Raw genomic sequence first — 24,066 nt, 5'->3', positions numbered from 1 at the left:
GTATAATTGGTTCATTCATAATATACATAAAAAAAAAAATAATCTTGTACAAAATGCATCGATACATATCTCATTTTTATCGTTTGTCTGTCGGATTTATAAAAAAAATATTATATAACACATTCAAAATGTATTATTTATATCTAATACGTGTCAAACACTGAATGATACAAAATTGAAAAAATGGTGGATTATATACAGTGAAGAGGACAGAGTGATGATAGAGATTGGAAAAAATAGGTTTCATCATTTAATTCTTATTCTCCGAAGTGACTGTGGCACTTGTCATTACAATCTTTCAAAATCCCCTCACTAGTCATAATCTTGTGTTTAAATTCATCTTGTCGCCATCCATCTTCACTATCACAAGCAAGCGCTAGCTGTCTAAGAATCTTGCTTTCTATGTTCTTTTCTTTTTCTTTTTTTCTTTTTAAAAAAAAATGTGATTTATTATAATATTATATTATTAATATATAAATTTTAAAAATAATTTTATAATTAATCATTCAAATTAACAAATGTGTTGAAACGAGGTTAAGAAATAAAAAGCTACTATAATAATGAACATGAACTCTTTAGCATTCAAGTAATGTCCTTTGGTTTCATGTATTTTAGCCGGTGCTTTATAAATTGCTTCGACACTAAATAAGAAATGATCTATCCAACTCATAAAAGGATAAGATTTCACGATCACATTATTTTTGGTAAAATCAAGTTCATCATGAAGACATTCATAAACTGCTCTACCTTAATTTTTAGCAGATAATCTCATTTTAGATTTAATAGTACATTCCAACATAGGACGATCATATTTGTTCAATTTATGTCTCTCAACTCGAATCCCATGAGGTGGGCCTTGGAAAGTTTTAATATAAGCAAGAGGGATCACAGATATTCCAGCCGTAGAGCACGTGGGTAAGACTTTGAATCAAATGCATTTCCTACAAAGGAAGTAAATATATTAGTAACAGAACCTTATTAAAAAAGGTCTAAATGATAAATTATACATCAGATATATTGATATTTTTCTCTAGGAATCAGCTCAACGTGAATCATCGTCCTTTATAACGATCAACATAGGTAAATTCATGGGTCCACACAGTTGTCTCTATACCAATAGAAGATTCGCCAGCACCACATTTATGTAATTCAAATTCACAACCTTTTAAATGTTAGGTCTCAACCTTACCAATCAAGTAAGGCTTCATTGACTTGCTTTCTATATTTGTTGCTAAACTAATATATTTCTATTATTCTCTATGTATTTGTGTACAACATATGCTTGAATGTGTTATTCGTTGTGATTTTAATTGAAAATCATTGTCAATGTACACTTATTTTGATACAAAAGCTCCGAGATACTGTGGATAATCATTTATTAGGAGACTTTGCCGCAATTTTCATCCAATTTTTATTGCAAATTTTACTTTTAGAGAGTCTTCATTTACAACAGGGTAGATTATATCGACACCCATTTAATTCAAATATAATTATATAAATATATTTTATTTTTGTAAAATTATAAATTCACCCATCAAAATTATAATTGTAATTCACATCGATATTTTTATAGAGACAAAAAATTATACAAATACTCCTGAGATAAATTATAGTGGCACCCCCAGAAGAAGGGTGTATTTATAATAATTTTATAAATGACGAGGGTTTGTAAAATTAGATTTACCCTTTACAATTAACCATTATGATATTTGGATGGCTCGAATTTTTTTCCATATAAAGTTGTAATTACATAATATTATTAATACTTCAGTAAATTGAATAATACATCAATTTAATTAATATATCAGTATAATAAAAATACTGAAATAAATTATAATAACACACATAAAATGAAATAATTATACACAAACATCTAGTGCCACTCCAACACATCATTTCAAATTGCAATAATCAATTTATCTACTGCGAATATATTGAACAATTTATAGCTATTCAAAAACCTATTATTAAATAAATAGTCAATTATAGAACACCCATTAATTAATTAATTTAAAGGACTAAATTTATAGAAAACTATCAATAGAGGACTAAATTTACAGAAAAAAATGATTAAATGTGATGTTCAATACTACTAAATTCATAAAAAATAACTAAATATATAAATAAAGTAAGTTATAAGATCAAAAATATAATTTTGTGATTCATATATTTATAATCTGGGGCGCACCATACAAAACCTGAAAACCATCGCTAAAATTAATCGGATTGACAAAATCAAACTGATCAAGCTCGACTTTTAAGCTTTGATGAGATGGACACGTATATCTCCCCACTTATCATAAGCATAAGTGGCATATGGTATATAATCTTTTAATAGTATAAGGTATCAACTTTGCTGCTAAAGTAAACCTAATCTATATGTTGTTGCATTGAATTATATAGTTGAAAGGACAAAAAAAAAAAAAAAAAGAAAGGAAAAAATGCTTCTTTCATTCTATAACTATGATGAGATAATACTTTCGATCCACTCTAATTCTAATTTTGTAATTGAGGATGCTTATTTAAAAAAAGTAGCATATTTTGTTCAATATGTCATAAAATGCCAATTTCATTGGAAAATTTGGGATTTCTAAAGCATTAGACCGTATAGGCTACTTTTCTTAAAATTATTTATATCAATTATAAAATTAAAATTAAAGTGGATCAAATGTATCATTCAAAAAATTATAGAACGAAAAATGCATTATCCAATGATCCTTTTAGTTGAAGACTAGACAAACAAAATATGCCTATATTACCAATATAAAAGAAAGATATAGCTGAACTAATAAAGAATTCATTTTCATATATGAGGCAAAATATTTTTTTAGTCGCATAAAATAAGGATATAATTTTTTTGGTATCACAATTATAGCAGGTGATGCTTTAGTTTTATAAAACTCAAAATCATGGCTTTTAGTCCCAAAAAATGTGATTTTAGTCATTTTTGGTCCCAAGATTATGTCTTTTTAGTTCCAAGCAACATCTTTTTAGTCCCAAACCTACAACCCACATAATTTTTTGGAACTAAAAATACGATAATGAGTTTTATGAAATTATATAAAAGTGACACCTGCCATAATTATGGTATCAAAACAAATTTTGCCTTTATTTTATGAAATTAAAAAAAATATTTCGCCCTCGTACATGTGTTCTAATTCATATTCTACGCATACATCGTAGTTAATTTAATTCACAATTAAACTACCAAAATAAGGAAAAACAAAAGAAAGAAAGAGTTAATCTATAGGACAAAGCCACGATGCATGATTACTATAGCTATTTTCCCTACCTTTCTCAGCAAGAATCAAACTGTAGCTACTGATGCGCTGCGAATCACACTACTGTTAGTTTTTCCATCAAAAGTTTTTCCTCAACCCCATCATTAATTTCTTACTATTTCTCCACTTATTCATCTTGTCAGATTATCACTATCCCGTACTCGTGCTGTAGCAGCAGGCGCAGTGATTTCTTCACTCTGAAAACCGCTAAGGTTGCCGAAGTTCATCGCCGGAGTTCCTCCCAGTTGATGAGGAAATGGATAATTGTTTGAGTTATTTGATGTGGAAAAGCGGAGACCGGCGCCGGCGGTTGTATTAGTGCTAACAATGTTTGTAGTGGGCACTGTGGAATCAACCATGTTGGAGTTCAGCAGCGATGGAGGAGGAGGAGAAGAAGAAAATGGGGATAAACCCTTCTGCGGTGAGGGCCTCAGAGGATAAAGCGGGCCAAGAGGGTCGAAACGGGTTCCAGGTCGTAGGGCTGAGAAAACATCGGGTCGTCGAGAATAATGTGAAGCCGAGAAGGGGTCGGCCGGGATGCCAGTGAACTCCTGCACCATTTGTCTGAAATTCGCGGTGTCAGTTTTTAGCACAGTGGTCGGCGCACGACGTGAAGCCCGAGTGCGTTTCTTGGGGTTCTTAATCACGACAGACGACATTTGATTGAGCCCCAATGAAGCGCGGCTCTCGGTTTCCGCACGCAGAGGTAGGGAAGGCGACGGGCTTGGGATCGGGAAAGGGCCGTGACCAGCAAGAGATTGAGCTCTCGATAATGGTAGTGATGCTGAGGAAGTTATATTACCAAATTCGGCATAATTGTGTTGAGATCTTAAGCTCCTAGACCAAATAAGATCACTGTTGTCATCATTACCATTCGACTGTCGGAAAGCATGATCAAGATTGTGCAGTACTTGATGTTGCGGATCAAAGAAAGTCGGGTTTTGATGAGTGACGAGAAAAGGGTTAAAATCCCCCCTGGAAGAATCAAACTCTTCATCACCTCCACTAGATGAATGTAAACTCCCACTATGTGCAGAATCCATCACCTCTTCTCCGAGAAATTAAAGGGATAAGACAGTGATTGTTGCAGAAGTTGGATTTTATGAAAGAGACAATCCGATCAACACACACTAACTATGAGAAAATGAGGGTTTTAAGAAGTAGCCATATGATCTGAAACAAACCCTAGAGTTTGTCTTCTTCAATTAGGGTTTGCAGAGGGGGAAGAGGAGAAGAAGGTAGAGGGTAAAAGTTGATAGATTATTATAGGTGGAGGCTCTGAAAGAGAGGCAGCTAAAAGGATTAAGTCTTGATCATGAAAGGTGATTACGGTGTCGTTTTAGTGGGTGGTGGGGGCCGCCGTGGGGGGCGGGAAGGAAGCCGCCGGTAGGTGGGGCGACGGGTCAAACTCAAACTCAAAAACACCCACATTGAAAGTGAGAGAAATGGTTGGCCATTTTGGTGTTTTGAGTGTGAAAGCAAGGAAAAAAAACGAGGGAGATAGCTAGGACGTGGAGTAAGAATTGAACACAAATTTAGTGGAAAAAAAGGAAATTATAAGTACAAATATTTTATTGTAATTATTTAACTAAATAAAAAAAGTAAGATGAATTATTTTTAAATATCCATAAATATATAGATAATTATTAATAAAATAAACTGATTAAAAATATAGTTTCCTTATATTAAAAAAGTAAGTATATTTAGAATATTTTAGTCAATTTTTAGAACTAGGATTCAATGCATTTTTTTTTCTGTGATTTGGATTATTTAACTTTTTTGTCCTTTAAATTTTTGAGATAGTATTTTTGATTCTATATCTTTTAAATTTTTACTATTTCTATTAGTTCTTTTGTTAAAGTTCACCTCCATCTCCAGAATGGGTAACTCTAGAGAAGAAATGGTTAAAATCATAAAAATTAAAATAATATAGAATCAAAATACTATTTTAAAAAATTAAAAAAATATATCAAATAACTTAAATTACGTAACCAAAACTGTATTTAAACCATAAGAACTATATATAGGTGGTGCTTTAAGTTTGCGTGAAATGAACTGCTTCACTCCATATCCGGGAAAATTTTAGTCCAATTGAATCGGCTAAACTCAAATAAATAATATGTCGCGTGAATAATATTTAATGTAAAATTGATATATAACAGAATTTTTCAGCTGGATTTCTATAAATAAATATATACAAGTCATCTTGCTTAATAAAATATGAAGTGTGTGATGAAACATTTGCATGTGGGATTTGGTTTAAATTAATGATAATAAATTAAATATAATCTAAATCGTGAATGGTGCAATGTATATAATATTGGCCGAAAATCACTAAAGATATTTGAGTTAATATTCACTGGAAAATGACTATTGACTATGGTTTTTATAGCTATAGATTAAAAATCATATCTGATAAATACTTTTTATTAACCACGGCTATTAAAATCGATGCAAAATATAGATTTTCACCAAAAAATTAAAAATTATTTGCTATGGTAAAAATATTTGGCTAATGTTTTACTCACCCTCTCAGATACCATGGCCAATAACCGATGCATGACTCTAATCAATGACTATTTATTACGACTATTTTGTCTTTAATCATGGCAATTAACCATGATTAAATATTGTATTTTTTGTAGTGATTGGAACACAAACAATTTTTAATGACCCCATGAGTTTATGATAATATTTATAAGATAATTAACTCTCATAATTTTATTTTATTAAAAAAATTTAAGATTTATTTACAAAATATTATTTAGCATCTTATAAACTGTTTATTAATTAAATATTTTACTAATTGCATGAGTTTATAAAATTGGAAAATGACAATTATGGGGGGAAACAAAAAGTTGAAAACCTACTGTACAAAATAAGCACACGCAACATATGTCGCAATTGCGATTATAAGTGAAGGAGTGAGTATTTTTTTTTTTAACAAATTAATTACAGTTACATTATGAATTTAATTATTAACAATCAATATACAATAATTATCAATATTAAATAGGTATAAGTCATCAATAACTAATATTGAAATTAAAGTTATGGGACCTCAAATTCGGCAATTAAATTAGACTTTATTGGTGTGAATGAGTGACTACTTGAATTCCCCATAATTATCACACGCGTTTGTATGACTAGTCATTGTATCATGTTGTCTCTGTATGTATATAATAAATAAATTTTCATGATTTAAGATATTTTATAAATAAGAATAAAATATACGAATCGACACATTCAAGGAAACAAAATCAACTAAAGTGTATTATTGACATATATAAAAAATCAATGACGTGGTGTCACAATCCGACATTTATGAGCGAAACAGACTTTTTTTTTTTCTTTTTTCATGAGTATAGATGAACGTATACCCAAAAATGTTAATCCAGCCAAATTCTTCCATCATCAAAACTAAACTCACTCCAAAGATATAGATAATAGTTATTTACATTACAAATAAACACAGTAAAAAAAAATCATGATGAAGAAATACTACTAACTACATGTAAACAAACTAAGTTTAAATTTTAAATTCTTATAATTATTAGCCACTATTTATTATTATTTTAATTATGGCCAAAGTACTTACCATGACAAAAATCATGACCAAAAATTAAAATTAAATGAAAACATTTGTCATGATTTTTAATCATGATTAATATTTTGGCTTTATCAGAAAAAAATAATAATAAATAGTCATTACACAACCACAATTAATTTTTATTAATCATAACTTTATAATGTATTACTAATATATTTGACACGTTCAAATATGCGTGCATATTTAATTTTAAATTTTAAAAAATAATTATTGTTTTAAAAAAATACTGTCGTGTAATAATAAAATATAAACCAGATTTGGTCCTAATCATGTTATCCTTCATGTGACTAACAAAAGTTTAAAATTAAAAAAAGAAAAGTAGGAAAAGTCAAAATTATCTGATGCGTGGATTTTGTTTTGTTTGAATAAATTTGTGGCGCATGTGAAGGTATAGAAAAATTATAGTAAATCATAGTTAGGTTCATGCACATTTATTATTGAGTCTACGCACACTACTTTAGCTGTCACACATGTTTGAATATTTCCTTCACAATCTTCACATCTTATTCATATCTACAATCTCCATATATATTTGAAATAATTACATATATTTATACCATCTAATTTATATTTTTCTAAAAAATTACACATAGATATATTGAAAATGTCATCATTTACACAAACTGTCCCTAAAAACATCAAAAATATTACGTAAACTATTCCTATTTTTTTGGCTACTAGGGTGATTTCATTATTTACACAAAAAAATAAAGAGTAATTTGTGTAAACAAATCATATATAAATCAGGGGAGTGTAACATTGACATTTAATCAGTTCAATCATATTTTAGTTGGCTGCAACCGGAAAAGATAAATAAATAAATAAAATTTTATATTATGTTGTCGGTCACTTATTATTATTGGTGGAGATGAAGGTAGAGAAGAGAATAAGACGGTGTTTAGTTAACAGTGAGGCTAAGAGTGGGGAGTAGGATGATGGTATTGCGCCAACAGGGTGAGGTAGTCGACCACGGGCTGCAAATAGAGAGAAATTAGATCTAAGAATGTTACATGTGGTTAGACTGACGAGAGGGACCAAAGAGCACAGGGAGTCGAGTCTAGAGGAGGTTTGGTTGGCTGGAAAAGCCGCCAGAAAAAAATTCCAGCGACAGGCAGTGGGGGTGGGATGGCGGCACCGGAGCCTGAACCTAGGTGGTCTGAGCAACACGATCGCGTTCTCTCGAATTTTGTTTACTTTGACTCCAATTTTAATTGTCGGAGTCAAATATTAACATTGTGAGAAGATTAAATATCAACATCGTAACTCAAAATGTTTAGAAATCAAAATTAATTTTGGCCCTTGGTATACAGACAAAATGTAATTTACCCAAATGTTCATATGATGGGTGTGATTCTCGAGGGTGTTAATATTGTCTCTTTTAGTATGGCTAGTGACCGATTCCCCTTCTTTTTTCTTTAAACAGTATTACATAATTGTATTAATGTTTTAATAAATTAAATAATTTATTAATATATTAATATAATTAAAAATAAAATAAATTATAATAAATTCATAAAGTGATATAAATACATACACACCAAATGAAATTCGAACTCATTTCCTCGAATATTGCCCACATTTATTAAAAAAAAAGAAAACTTGTTTGAATTCATACTGAAATGGATTTGAGATTGTGGGGTCTGGAATAAATGGCTGGCCCAATCCAACTCTATGTTTCTATAATCATGTATGTATGTATGTATATATATATATATATTGCTTGATAAATCCAATATACTTGAGCCCAAGCCCAATTTACGGGTAAAGATATATTTCTTTTTATGGTATATGGATGCTATCATATGTGGATTAGGGATATAAATGAGTCCTCCTATGAATTTATTGTAAAGAAAATTTTTATAGAGTTTTGATTTGGCTTGAATTATTTATATAATAAGTGTAAGATATTTATAATATAATTAATTTATTATACAAAATTAGGCCTCGAGCTTTTCAGTCAAATATTGAAGAAAAAAACTAAAAAGCTCCCGTCGTATTATGAAATACTAAAATATCTTTTTATAAAAATATTAAAAATTGTAATTTGTTAATAGTATATTATTTGATATTTACATATATTGATATAATATTAAAATTATTATAAAGAAATCAAGTTTTCCAATAGATATAACCTAGCTAAGCTTGAGAACTTGACTATTCTTACATCCCTAATGTAAATGTAAAATTACTAAAATATCAAATATAAGCATAGTAAAAACTATTATACATTTGATATATGTTATGATATGGGTAAAAACTAAAAAGCCGAAATACCCTTTTTGCCCTCTAAAACTAAGAAAAATATAATAATTGGGACCAAGTGAAAATAACTAAAAATAAAAATAAAAATTAAAGTTGGGAGAGAAAAGAGAGATGCTTTGGATCACGTGAGTAGTTTAATCCTTTGCGTATAATCCACGTGGAGAGAGAGAGAGAGAGAGAGCCTCTTTCCTCATTCCACACGTATCCCTTTTTGCCACCACTCACCTTTATACCTTCTCTTCCAACCCAAAATGCTACATTGCAACCACTATATCAGCAGCAAAATGTACAGTCATAATATTACAATTAGGGATAGTTAATAATATTTTATATAATTATATATAAATTCTGTGTGATTTAAAAAATTATATTTAAGATTTTTAAAGTTTGTTTCTTAAATAAGTCCTGTCGTTAGTTAAAATTCACCAAATTATTGATATTAACCAAAAAAATAAATAAAAATTTATATTTACCCTCAATTGATTTATTACCGACATGTTGCAGGTCAAATAAGTTTGTATAACGGTAAAAATATACCTTCTCATATGTATTAATGTGTGAAGATGTATAAGGATAATTTGATCATAAAATGATTTATTTGACGTGCAATAAATTAATTTAAATCAATCGGGGGTAAATATGTAACTTCATCCAATTATTTTATTAATATTAGCAAATTTGGTGATTTTGATTAATGGAAGAACTTATTTTGTAGATAAAAGTAAATCTCATAAGTACTAAATATAATTTTTCAAATCATAGGGAGTTTATGCGTAATTACACTAAATCTCATGGGAAGGCAGTGTAATTATCCTTAAATTTATTAGTATTTCAAAATTAATATATTTACTTAATTAAAAAAAAAAATAACAATGATAAAAGATTGAGTTTGCATTTATATTAATACATGTATAATGTTAATTTAATAATAATTTACAATGATATTTATATTCATTATTACTGTATTTATGCCTCCACAAATAGTTATATACCATTAATAACAATTCTTGTGAACTTTCCAAAATCTAAAATAAAATAACGTATTCATAATTGGAATGAAATTCATATGTCCACACTAAATGCGTGCTCAAATATTTATTGCAAACTCAGAAATAAACAATGTCTTTGATCTGTTAGTGGGTCGGTCGCTCCTTTTAAACGGACCCTCCACCACCAACCGCATACGCCAAAGGATTCGGGTTAATTATACAGGAAACTCTTGCTATTTTGTGTAATTATAGGTAAATTTTATGTGATTTAAAAAATTATATTTATTATTTATGATGTTTGTTTTTATGTAACAAATAAATCTATTTGTTAGTCAAAATTCACCAATATGTTGATACTAACAAAAAAGACGAATGAAATCTATATTTAAAACCTATTAATTTACTGCAGATCAAATAAATTTAAATATGAAACACTAAAATATCTTCTTCTGAAAATCTATATTTAGACCCGCTATTGATTTATATCTGCTCACATGTATGTATTAACGTGTGAAAATGTATAGGGGTAATTTAGTTATAAAAGATTTGTTTGACCTGTAATAAATCAATCGAGAGTAAATATAATTTTTTTTAATTTTTTTTATTAATATTAATATATTTGATGAATTTTGATGAGCGAATGAACGAATTTATTTATTAAATAAAAATAAACGTGAAAAAAATTATATATGTACAGGCAGTGGAATACAGGAAGGAGGTGAATGATGCATAATTGAGTGAGGAAATTGGGATTCAAAGATTGTGGGCTGGGGGGATCTTGGCAGCTACGACTTTGATGGTGCCCTCACCAACCTTATTGTCGTCATAATTAAGTAGCATGTGTTTCAATTACCTTAAAATGAAACAAAAAGAATGTAATAAATTTTGTCATTCTGTTCAAACACATGATAATCCATCTCATTTGAAAAAGACTAATTTTGTCTTTTTATTCTACCTCAATAATCATTCAGCATGTGAAAATCCAGCAAAACAATTTTCTGAACCAAATTTTACAACTCTTATTTGTTCCACAATATGGCTTATTCAAGTGACATACATTTCCATCACAAAGCAAAAATAAAATGAATCATACTGATATGACTTGTGACTTGATCTATGTCCCATACTGTGAATTCTTATCTGCTTTAATTTTTTATAAGCCTCATAATTTTATTCTGAAAAGGCATTTTTCTTAGGGACAGAGGCTTTGAGATTCAAAATTCGCTCAAACTCCTTATTTACAATCAATGTGAAATGTTTGTCTACATTACATATTAAAAAATAAAATATGAAAATCATGCTTAAAATAAAATAAAGTACATATAGAACGAGGGTGGTTGTTTGGTGGATAGAGAGCCATCAAGGAGTAGAGTATATCTAAATCTAGTGGAGCAAAAGAGAAAGAAAGATAGAAAAAAAAATATATTAAAATTTTTATTTTATTTAACTTTCAAATCTATCATATTTGCTCAATGTACTGTCAATAAGGCTTAAATATATTTGTGATCCTAAAATTTTGATATTTTGATTTTTTTTATTTTTTTTAGAATTGTAAAAAGATTTTGTTAACTTTTTATTATTTCACAATTTTTATCCTTTCGGTGCTGAATTTTGCGAAAAAACATGTGCCCCTCATTGGATTTTGCAAAAATCATCTAAATTAACTTTGATTGTTCAACAATAGTCATGAAAAACTCTAATTTGAATTAGCTTTGATCAGATCGAAACCAATTATATAATATTGTAATAAATTTATCGTGAAATTAGTATACAATTAAAAAAAAATAACAAACATATGGTAGTATAATATCATTGCTAAATAATGATTTGATACCATAAGATTTGATTTGGGTAAAAAAATTTATCATTACCGACTCATCATTTGTTTGTGCTACCACTAATTGGGTTGGGCGACATACGCTGATTATAATATCAAAGATTCTGATCTCCAATTGCTACTTTTTGTAATATTAGTTACTCATATATTGGTCGACTCATTAAAGTAAAATTAAAAAAAAAGCAATTATCCTTGTCTTGGAATTCGATGTCTTTATTCGTATTCCCTTTATTAATATTTTTTAAATCTAAAATATACATCTCCTTTGGTCTAATTATACTAATAGTAGTTATAATTAGAAATATTTTCTTATTAAAAATTATCAATATTTTTTAATTTTAACAACATCGACAATGTAGTCCGTAATTAGTCTCCTCTATATAAATTATAATTTAATTTATTTTTTAAAAGAACGTACGGAGTAAATGGGCAATTTTTTAAATTTTTTATTCAGCCTCGTTCGGTTTTTTATAATTTTATATTTTTTTAGAAAAAATAGTAATAACAAAATTGATAATTCTAAATATGTATTTCAAAATTACGTAATTTCATCAAATATAAAAAATATAATAAATTTTCAAATAATAAATAATATTTATAATTATATGAAATTTGATGACAACTTCTTTACTCAAAAAGTAATTCCAAAAGCGTAGAAGGTTGACTGGTTTTGGGGCCTTGTTGAGCCAACTTTATGTACATTTTCCTCCATCGCACTGTAAAGTGATAGAAAGAGTTGCATCCACTTTTGTCGGCATATACACTCAATTTTGTGACTATCGTTCTCGGAAATAGGAAAAAGGAAAACGAAGTTTTACCAGACGACAGTAATTTCAAATTTATGAGAATAATTAATTCTGTTTTTCATGTAATTTATGTACTAAAAGACATACATTTCTGGGAACCTTTTGAAGCGTCGTCTCATTTTCAGTTTGGACACATTTGTTAGAAGCATTGTGGAACATGAACCAATATGTTTGTACTCATCTCTGTCCACATCAAGTGAGGTTTAAGGTGTCTTATCCATTCAGAAACCGGTCAAAAATATCCAGAGATGTCCCTTCAATTGATTCACGTCGACATGCAAGAAACTGCAGTGACAATACTATTTGAACATTCTCGATCATAACTATTTTTCAATATTTAAGTTAGTATGATCGTAATAATAAAAATAATCCTGGAAAAAATAGCAAGGGCAATTAAAATTGTGATTGTTACATGGAAATGTGTATTTACGTATATGATTGAATGTTATGATTCCATGTAGACTATTTATACAAATTTGGTAGACTATTTATACAAATTTGATTGTGAGAGAGAGAGAGAGAGAGAGAGAGAGACTAAACATAAAACGAAAACCATAGAAAAAGAATAAATAAAGAACAAAATGAGAAACGAAAATCATAGAAAAAGAATAAATAAAGAACAAAATGAGAAATGTATAAAAAAATCTTAATTGAATCAAGTTTTAGCGAACCAAATCAATGACACAACAAATATGATATCCCATGTTATTGGTGACTTGTCTTGAACTGCACACAATTATACAATAAATGTATTATATTTGTCATATAATTGATCATGTTCTAGCCGAACCTAATTAGAGTTAGAATTTATCGAAATACACATACCCCATCATAAATGCACTTGGTAACTATAAATACCTCATAGACTTTTGGAATAAGGAATTCCTATGGTTTATAAATTGTTCAAGTGTGTTTAAATCGGTTCTAAAATAATATAATTACTACAATACCAACTCAGTATCAATATTTTGCGGCATCAATATGTGCTAATTATGCTAAGAGTAAACGACACATCACGCAGTGAAAATATAAATTTCGTTATTGCCAATAACTACAATAGTTTGTATGATATTTGACTGAAAATTTAAATATATCTCAATTAATAATCTCTATAAGTTTAGCATATTTTTATACATGGATAGCAGAAAACATTGGGACATGCATATTATTTGCAGGAATGTCAATGTGTATGGATCAAATTCGGACTCAAACCCAACCTTTTTTTTGAACTGGAGTTTAGAGTCGACAATTGGATCTCAAGATAGGTTGGTGTATAATTTGGATCGGGACCTAACCCAATTATTTTAGTATTTTATAAAAAAAAATGTGTATATTTTATTTATGCTTACATATAATATATAAAACTAATGACATTATAAATGATATATATTTTAAATTTTTAATATTTTAAACCTTCATATGCAATTTTTCAATAATATTAGTCGTATATTTATAAAGTTATCGTAATATTATTTTTTAAAAAATATTTAAAATTTTAAATCGGGTATATTGGGTTGATTCGGTCTATTCGGTCGAGTTTCGGGTTGGATTTTTTGAGATTCAAGAAATTCTTGACGGGTGGGATATGAGGTTTTACTAACTATTTGAGCAGGTGTTGAATGTGGCATGACCTAATCAAAGCAGGCTGATTAATGCAATGCTGGCAGCTGCCGTCTTCTGCAGTTGTGTTAATTAAGAGAGTGAGTATCGTAGGATTGCATGCTGGAGCCGGCACCGACTGTTTGTTATTTGCATGTATGGTCTAAAAGACAAGTAGGAAACCCGGCGCGGCAGGCCATCATTTATTAATAAATCTGTCGACAGGTCATGAGGACTCGGAACAGGACTGCAAAAAGGAGAACGACGACCAATTCCTCCTTATTTGACCATGAATTACTCTTACTCTTACATTCTTGTCCCCCCCCCCCCACCCCTCACTTCACTCACATCTCATTCTGTTACTTTGTTTTTTCTCCCTTTATATATTTATTAGACTCGTTGAAATTTAACTTTACGGAAAGAGAGAATTTTCATGTGATTATTTGTTTTTGAAAAAAAAAAAACTATTAAATGGGAAAATTATTAAATATTATAAATTTCTAATACGATCTTTTTATATGCGAAAAATTGATATTATCTTTAGTGAAATTTAGCATGTGACAGTGATATTTGAAATCAATATCTCTTATTTAGATTGACTTTCTGAATATATAGCATATTTTTTTTCAAAATACAAGTTCTTGATAACAAGAGTAATATATTTGTTAAAGGATCGAGTCACTTTAAAAGATTAAACTGCTATAGAAGAAAATTATTTAATATTAATATCTCATTAATATCGTAATATATATATATTAATATTGCAAACTCAACTTTGGGCTCAATTTTCGACGAGCTGGTTATCTATATTGATATGAACAATAAAGGCTTCCTACACTCATAAACAACAGCTAATAATATCGTTATACTAATTTTAAATATGATAATTATACTCCTAATTAAATATGTTAAATATTAATTGTAATTTTTTTTAACAAAAGTGAGTCCACGTCATGTTAATACTATTTGACCAATTCTTTTATTATGTGAATAATACTTTAAGTTGGCTTTGCTATTCTATCTTTCTTTTGTTTTGAAACATGAGTTGTTAGATTATATATTTTATTTTTATTTATAATATATTTTAAAATATGAAAAATTATTTATTATATGTACGTAAGAACCATGTGTAACAAACTAGAAGTATATATTTAAATAAAGACAGAAGGATTTATGTGTGAAAATCACATAGCAATTAAGGGATGCAATTTACCTCCTATAATATTAGAAATGTGCAAAAAACACTTTGTGAAAAATAAAATAGCAAATTAACCATAGCAATTAATGTGACACAACTTGAGCAATTTTCGAGACAAGACAAAACACGCCCAATATTTGCCTACTTCTTTTTTATATCTTATCCGCGTGGCTTTTTGTTTTTAAACTTTCTTCACTTATATATATAAATATAATATAAAAGAAACATGATTTGATAATGAATAGTGGTTTTTGCCTTCATAATCCCAACATCAAACCTACACAACTTATTTTAAAATATTTTAAATTACCTCTAAAAATAAATTCAAATATACACTCTGTACTAGGGCTGTCAATGAGTCGAGCTCGACCATTTTTGTCGAGCTCGAGCTCGAGCTCGACTCTGGAACTTCGAGCTCGAGCTCGACGAGCTCGCCAAGATGGAGCTCGAGCTCGAGCTCGAGCCGAGCTCGAGCAGATTTCAGCTCGACGACTTTTTGTATTATTATTATTATTATTATTATTATTATTATTATTATTATTATTATTATTATTATTATTATTATTCTAATTATTATTATTATTCTAATTATTATTATTATTATTATTATTATTATTATTACTACTACTACTACTAGTAACTACTTTTATTATTATTATTATTATTATTACTACTACTATTATTATTATTATTATTATTTTAAATCATAAGATCGTATCATAAAATTTTTACATAGATATAATTGAAATTAATATATGTTCACAATCTGAAAAATTTATATATTTATAAATGTTAATATGACATTGATGTAACTATCATGTTACATTATTGAACAAAATAGGTTAATCGAACCATCAAAATTCAGATCAGACCGTTAGATATGATAAAACTTACAAAAAAATACGTTTGGTAAAGTTTTAGACTTATTGGATATACGGATGTCGAGATATCTACTCGAAACATAAGAGTAATCATTCAATACGGTGTATCGTTCAATCAGGCCATGTGATTTTAAATCATACCGTCTGATATGATCTAATGTGCACAATCTTGTATATGTTTAAATTTCGTATGAATCAGGTGCCCAAATTTTAAGATATCGTAATTATTGATTAAACTTTTTAATCTCATTATTTATATAATAAAATAATAATTAAAATTTTTCAACCATCATCATCATCATCATCATCATCATCATCATTATTATTATTATTATTATTATTATTATTATTATTATTATTATTATTATTATTATAATTTTTAGATAAGATTAATTCATAGGAATTACTAAATTTTGACATAAATTTATAAAAAATAAAAAATTATAAGTGAATTACTTGTCATTTTAAAAGATATTAACGTAATACAAATATATATTAAAATAAAACATAAAGACTAAAGTTCTATATATCATATTAAATAATAATTTTAATTATAAAAGATATTATAATTTACTAAGTTGTTGATTAAATTTATTTTTGTATAAAGATTAAATGTATAAATAAAAGTACCATAATTTATTATTATCCAAAATAAAATGTATGATCTTAATTAATAATTATAATATATGGTCAATTTATATTATAAAATTGATCAAATATAAAATATAAAACTAAATATATAAAAAATTCAAAAAAAAATAAAAAATATATATATATATTCACCAGCTCGCGAGCTGGTGAACAACAGAAACCCAGCTCGAGCTTGAGCTCGATAGGAGCTCGAGCTCGAGCTAGCTCGACTCGCCTGCCACCCCTACTCTGTACTCAAAACACATACTTATTTATCTCTATATTTTTCTCTTTATTTTTAAAACACAAAACAAAACACTAAAAAAAGAAAACCAAACATAACAGCAGCTAGATTTGGTGTTCGTAGTTGATTATATTTGTTTTTGTCATATGGCAAATTAAAGATCCACCCGCCCTTTGAACGAGCAGCAAAACAGTTGTTTTTTGTACACCAACTCAATCATAACTGGTGTTTTATATGCAAGAGCTAATTATATTATTATATTAATATTTGAACCAATTTGAATAATATATCAATATATTAGTATAATTAAAAATTATGAAATAATAAATTATAATCAATTCACATGAAAATGAGATAAATGCCCATATACATAACGAAACTCAAATTCATGAATTGGACTAAATTAAGAGATTTCAATCTTAATCACCAGACTAAAAACTCATTAGTTAAACTTAACTAGTCTTACAATTGAAACACGATGTTTGAACTATATTCAAATGTTCGAACTAAAATCATTAGTTGCCGATGTAATTATTTCATGAGTAGCAGACCTTTTCTCGTAGGATGCCATTAATGTCGAACACAGATTTAACGTGTACATGGAGTCTGACTTCAAATGTAATAATTTTGAATTATATATTAAAATTTTGAAACTTTTAATGTATCGTCTCCCAAAGCAATTAATATCAAATGCAATAATGAGACTTTACATTATGCAGTATCTTCAGCCTAGTGGTTAAGATTGAGATCTTATGAATAAATTTGATGTCATTAGTGTAATTTTCATCAGACGTGTGGATGTTTGTCTCACTTAATGTAAGTTTATTGTAATAAATATTTATTTCATGTGGGTTTATTATATTATGAATTTATTAATAGAATTCATGTATTTATCAATTTATTATTATTGATAATTTATAATCAACATTTGTATCGCAAAATAATTATACAGTGTCTTCAACGAATTCATATAATTAAGATATATGTCAACAACGTTGTTCTTGTAAAAACTTGAATCTTGGCTTGAGTTTGAACCGAAATGTAATGTTTTAGAGTACCGTAAACATTAAGAAATTTGAATTGCATCATTGTCAAAAACCACGTTCATTCCGACGTACCATTAGCAAATTCATTTTTTATAGCATGCAATTAACTATATTATTTAATATATCGATAATTATTGAATACATTCAAAATAGAAAAAGAAACGAAAATTAAACTACTATAAAAGTAAGGGTAAAATTACAACGACCTCCCTTGAGGTTTGGTATAATTACGAATACCCTCTTATTGTTTGAAAAATTATTAATACTTTCCTGATTTTAACGGTCGTCTAATAATTAAGCCAATTCGTTAGGTTTCCATCCATTTTTATGGTAAACTGACCAAAATGCTCTTGTGAATTAAAATTATAAGTTTATTTTTTTTAATTTTTTATGGACTAAGTGGATAATTTTTTTTTTTATAATTTTAAAATCTTTTCACCATCCCATTTAATATTTTTTTTATAAGTTTTTAATTTAAATAAAAATAAAAAAATACAATAAGGGCAAAGTTGATAATTTTATATCTCCATCCAAGAATTACATAATTTCATCAAATATTAGGTAGGTACTTGTAATTTTTCAAACAACGATTGGGTATTCGTAATTATGTTAAATTTCAAGAGATATAATTGTAATTTAACCTAAAAGTAAACATATATCTGCGTTCCTAGAATTTAAACTCACAAATCTTGTTATGAGATCACATCAACTTTAACAATCGAGCAATGCCTCGTTAGCAGTGCACATTACCCAAAATTCTTAACTACAATAATCTATGCAATAATTGTGTAGTGGCATCGGACACCAAGACTTTTCAACACAAAAAGACATGTATAAAAGCAATTAGACGATGCTTTTAGAATAGGAAAAAATAAAATGGATATGATGAGAAGAGGTCCTACTTGTTCGGTTGCAGACAGTCTTAAATTTGTTCAAAGTATAGTCTTATTACAATTAATTAATAATCCATTTGCAAGAACCCAACCCACCACTACCACTAATTGCTAAACAAAATGCTAATTAGTATCTTTCTTGCGCTGTCCCATTTGAAATTTTGTTGACAGGGCGGTGAATTGGATTCAAATTCTTTATTTCAATTTCATCGTAGTTTTTTATTCTATTTAAATGTAAAGACATAATTTCTGTTTAAATAGAACAACTTATGTAATATTTATACATATATGGTATATATATATATATTAAATAGAATAAAGAACATGATAAATTACAACAAATTCCTACCGAGAAATTATCAGTTTTCCAGATTTTACGGCCATCTAACAACTAGTTTAACTCGATGTTAGGTTTTCATATTTTTGTGATGAATTAATCCAAATACCCTTATGAATTATGAAATATAATCTAGCTTTCTTTTAAAAATTTCCTGGTTTTTTTTTTTATGGATTAAGCGAACAATATTCTTAATTTTTACAATGTTTTAACCAATTTGTCCATTTGTTTCTATTTTTTTTAAATAATTAATAAAAATACAATGAATGCAAAGTGGATAGTTTCAGGCTTTCATAAAAAAAATACAGAATTTTATTAAACATCAGAAGAATTTGATAATTTTTCAAACAACAAATAAATATACGTAATTATGACAAATTTTTAAAAAGCTGGTTGGAATTTATCTTAAAAAAGCAATGTAGAAATTTAAATAGAAAATCAAATTTGGACTGTTGAGGCAAAAGAGATAAAGTTGGTTACTTGGTATCCACTCTATGAGCACCCCAAGTTTATATATAAATTCAACTACCATGGAGTAGACCCATAACATTGAATGAACTCTTCACTTTCAAGTCATATATTTCTTGATTTCCTCTTTCTTACAAGGCAATTCCAGTTTTGGTTCTTACATGAAATTTTGAAAAAGAAAATTAAATCAATTTTTTTCAGTTTAAATGTAGCTGAAAATTACATTTCAAGAGTGCAAGAAAATCTTGGGAGAGTAGATCAGAGTTCATAATGGCAGAAACTGCCAAGTATGGATTGGAAAGTGAGATTGGGTGTGGGTTTATGGGTGCATTTTTTCAGTTGAAGGGATTCAGGCCAAGAAACTCTGTAATGTTTCAGGACAGTCCATGTTCCAAGAAGCAATTGGATACCTCAAAATCAGCTAAACCTCAGTCTGTTCAAGGCAAAAAGACTCTGTCCAAGCCGGTTCCAGTTAGGCCAAGGTTGTCGAATTGTCGTGATCAGGACCGAGCAGGCAGAGCTTCCGATGCTGCAAGGAGCTCGACGTCGTCCTCCAACAACTCTGGCTCAAACAAAACGTTGACAAGACGACACACTCAGGAACCAACCTTTACCTCTAGTGAACTGAGCTTGGCACTTGCTGATCAACGAAAGATCGATGCAAACGGCAGCCTTTATCGAGCTTCAACGGGCAATGTCATGCTTTTAGGCCATTTGGGCAGCTTGAAGCAGCACGGGAAAAGCGGTAAACATGATCAGAAAGTTGCGGTCGAGGGAAACGTTAGGAAGAGGGCAGTGGACACAAGCTACTACCAACTTGGGAATATATTGCATAGTCCGAGGAATAGATTGAATCCCGATGTTATCAAGTCATTAGGAAATGAGAAGTACAAGCAGGGGAAGTATGAGGAGGCATTAGCGCTGTACAACCAAGCGATTGCCATTGATCCGAGCAACGCTTGCTATTACAGCAACAAGAGCGCTGCGTTGATGGGCTTAGGCCACTTTGTGGAGGCCGTTTCTCAGTGCAGAGAGGCTATTCGTATAGATTCTTCGTACCATAATGCTCATTGTCGGCTGGCGAAATTGTACTTAAGGTAGAAAAGTGACAAGAATGTTAATGATTGGAAAGTGTTTGTCCTTTTTCTGTTGTTATGAAGTAGTTGTGATTATGTTCTGCAGATTGGGAGTAGCTGAGAAAGCAGTTCACCACTTCAAATGCTCGGGACGGAAGGCCAGCCCTGAGGACATTGCTCAAGCTCAGGCTTTCAAGAATTGCCTTGACAGGTGCATTGAGGCTCAGAATCATGGAAACTGGGGAAAACTGCTTGATGAGTGCCAGACGGCCTTATCCCTCGGCGCAGATTCAGCTCCACAGGTTAGAACTCAGACTAAGAATCTGTATAAAATTTACTCCAAAAGTCTCGGTATGTGTATTGTATCTATCCCGCATACACAGAGTCGATCAATCTAGTGACTTATGTCTAAATTATGCATCCCAAACGGCAATACCGCCACATGACTGTTGTTCGTCTATAGATTTACGCGATGAAAGCAAAGGCCTGGATGAAATTCCATAGACACCAAGAGGCGTACACCGCTATACAAAATTCACCACTTTTCAACACTGAACTCTATGCTGAGTTGTTAGGCTCCTCTGCTATAGCCAGTCTGTTAGAAGTCCATGCCCTTGTTTACATGGCTAACGGCAGGTTAGTTGAACATTTACGACCCAAAATCTGTTCAGAGTTTTACTTTAATGTCCAATTTGCTTTTACACAACTCGTGATTGTGAATTCCCATTGAGGGAACGCTATTGACACTTATTCTACGCCGCATCAATAGGTTTGAGGATGCAGTGGCTGCCGTTCAGCACGCCATACGTCTTGATTCCAGCAATAGCATGAACTTAACTGCAGAAACAGTAAAATCCGTGGCATCAGCTCGATTAAATGGAAACAGACTATTCAAGGGATCCAGGTTCTCAGAGGCTTTAGTTGCATACAACAAAGGGCTGGAGAAAGATCCATACAACTCCATTTTGCTATGCAATCGAGCTGCTTGCCGATCTAAACTAGGACAGTATGAGAAAGCAGTGGAAGACTGCACGGCAGCCCTTACTGTCCGTCCTTCCTACAGCAAGGCCAGACTGCGTAGAGCTAATTGCAATGCTAAGGTGACCTTCTGATCTTGATAAGTGCAAACACAAAACATCATATGTGAATAGTCGGCCTAATTAAGTCGTCATCACTTAGTTTCTAATTCTTGATGTAGTTGGAAAAATGGGATGCTGCAATTCAAGATTACGAGCTGCTGACACAAGAAATCCCGGGAGACGAAGAGGTGAGGGCCGCCCTTTTGGAAGCGAAAATGCAGCTCAATAAGCTGCAGGTGGCCATGGTAAGAAGACAGACACTTTCCAACCTTGTATCGGTATCCAGCTCAATGTAATGTGTTGAGTTGTACCTAGGAATAGCAGGATGTTTTACATAGGCTGAACTGATTGTTTCAGGTTGACATTGAGGACAAGTGGCTAAAGCAGAGGTTGTGAAGTTGTTCAGACATTTAGAATACACACACAAATATTAAGGAAATTCCAGGAGACAGTGCTGACAGGTTTAGCAAAGTATAAGGTTATACTGCACCTGATTGAAGGACAAATACAGATCAAACAATAAAACAGCATAAAAATGCATTAAAGCTGTAATGGATACATAGGCAGAATGAAACAAAATGGCCTCAATTTATGATTGTCATTTTTTTCCTTTTTCCGGGAGTGTGAATTACAAAGGATTCTCTTTAAATTTGATATAATTATAAATATTCTCTTGTTATTTAAAAATTACATATAACCTTAGAAAATCAATGACCGTCTAACAAATACCTCCTACAATGAGTTGTCGAGAGGGAAAATTTATTAGACGGCCATTAATTTTAAGAGGGTTCTTGTAATTTTTTAAATAACAAAAATGTATTTATAATTATGATAAATTTTAGAAGAGAACTTTATAATTTATTTATTATTTTTTTTTTGAGGGGGGCAGGGGTGGGGATTGTGTACAGGAGTGCTTTTTGTTGTATGGGAGCAGGTGATGAGTTTTTGTATCTGTTTTTTTCCCCTTTCTTGGTGAGGATTTTTTTTATTTATTATATGAATGAATGGCACTATGTATTCTTTATTGTGTAGATGGATTGGATATGATTGAAATGAAGAACAAAAACTGATTGCTTTTGCTTTTCTGATAATTAATTGAAGCCAAAAGAGATGAAGAATTGTCCTTAGTCTTAATTAATTTTTATGTATGAAAATACTAATGTACTTATGTATCTCCACGTAACCAACCTTTTTGTTTATGACCAAAGTGTTTGTGAATTGTTGAATTAAAACATAATGATATTTTTTCAAATAAATATAAATAAAAAACTTACTAGATAACATCATCAGGTCTGATTAAATATATGCTTCATATATACACGCATTATTTGAGGTTTCAAAAACAATATGTTGAGACCTCTTTAACTGGATAAATAAAAATATTGCCTTGACACTTGGATATAAGAGATTCAAATCTTGGTGATTTCAAGTGCATGATTCGTTAAGATTTTAAGTGTTGTTAAAATTAAGTTGATTTAAGTCCAAAAAATATAAATAATTCTTACAAATATTTGCAGTTTATTGTCAAAGTTGTTTTCCCAAATACTCTAATTTCAATATTTTTTTACTGTTCTCTCTATTTTCAAATATTTTTAATTTTTATTATAATTAAACTTATAATTTTCTCTGCAATTTATTGTCGTAACAGAAAAAGAGTTTTGAATGTTGACGGGCACAGTGTAAGCCGAACTGGGCATGTCATGGATCAAGTACGAGTATGATTGTTGCTAGCTGTTCATAAATTAGACGGGTCAAAGTCGTGGTTACTTCCGGAGGTGAAATCGTATGTTTGTTTTGTGCCCCCACCGTAGGAATAGAGCCCAAATGTTT

At 29.8% G+C, this 24,066-nt stretch overlaps 2 protein-coding genes across 3 annotated transcripts; one reads left to right on the top strand and one right to left on the bottom strand.

Annotated features, from left to right (window-relative positions):
- Nucleotides 1-2,777: 2,777 nt before the first annotated feature.
- On the bottom strand, nucleotides 2,778-4,566 carry LOC148788839 (uncharacterized). Its single transcript, XM_088878380.1, has one exon. The coding sequence runs from the start codon at nucleotides 4,322-4,324 to the stop codon at nucleotides 3,413-3,415; it is 912 nt and encodes a 303-aa protein (XP_088734506.1). The 5' UTR covers nucleotides 4,325-4,566; the 3' UTR covers nucleotides 2,778-3,412.
- A 15,581-nt stretch (nucleotides 4,567-20,147) lies between these two features.
- Nucleotides 20,148-23,327, top strand: LOC105158949 (TPR repeat-containing thioredoxin TTL4). 2 transcript variants are annotated; one of them, XM_020692245.2, is made up of 6 exons: nucleotides 20,148-21,178; nucleotides 21,264-21,459; nucleotides 21,621-21,793; nucleotides 21,927-22,257; nucleotides 22,337-22,481; nucleotides 22,594-23,327. In XM_020692245.2, exons 1-5 carry the CDS (start codon nucleotides 20,352-20,354, stop codon nucleotides 22,463-22,465), a joined length of 1,656 nt encoding a protein of 551 aa, XP_020547904.2. In that variant the 5' UTR covers nucleotides 20,148-20,351; the 3' UTR covers nucleotides 22,466-22,481; nucleotides 22,594-23,327. The 2 variants fall into 2 exon arrangements, with proteins under 2 accessions (XP_020547904.2, XP_011074174.2); XM_011075872.3 differs by having other exon boundaries at nucleotides 20,149-21,178; nucleotides 22,356-22,481.
- The last annotated feature ends 739 nt before the right edge of the window (nucleotides 23,328-24,066 follow it).

This window comes from Sesamum indicum, linkage group LG3, assembly GCF_026168435.1.
Source record: "Sesamum indicum cultivar Baizhima isolate 11 linkage group LG3, ASM2616843v1, whole genome shotgun sequence".
Taxonomy (NCBI): domain Eukaryota; kingdom Viridiplantae; phylum Streptophyta; class Magnoliopsida; order Lamiales; family Pedaliaceae; genus Sesamum; species Sesamum indicum.
Note: the sequence above shows the minus strand (reverse complement) of the source record. Positions and strands in the feature narration are given on the sequence as shown.

What these genes read in the sequence shown, in the direction of transcription:
- LOC148788839 (XM_088878380.1), bottom strand. Translation starts at nt 4,324, where the DNA reads ATGGATTCTGCACATAGTGGGAGTTTACATTCATCTAGTGGAGGTGAT.
- LOC105158949 (XM_011075872.3), top strand. Translation starts at nt 20,352, where the DNA reads ATGGCAGAAACTGCCAAGTATGGATTGGAAAGTGAGATTGGGTGTGGG. An exon ending in GCGCAGATTCAGCTCCACAG is followed by an intron (nt 21,460 to 21,620) that starts GTTAGAACTCAG and finishes GTTCGTCTATAG; the next exon opens with ATTTACGCGATGAAAGCAAA. An exon ending in GAGCTAATTGCAATGCTAAG is followed by an intron (nt 22,258 to 22,355) that starts GTGACCTTCTGA and finishes TTCTTGATGTAG; the next exon opens with TTGGAAAAATGGGATGCTGC.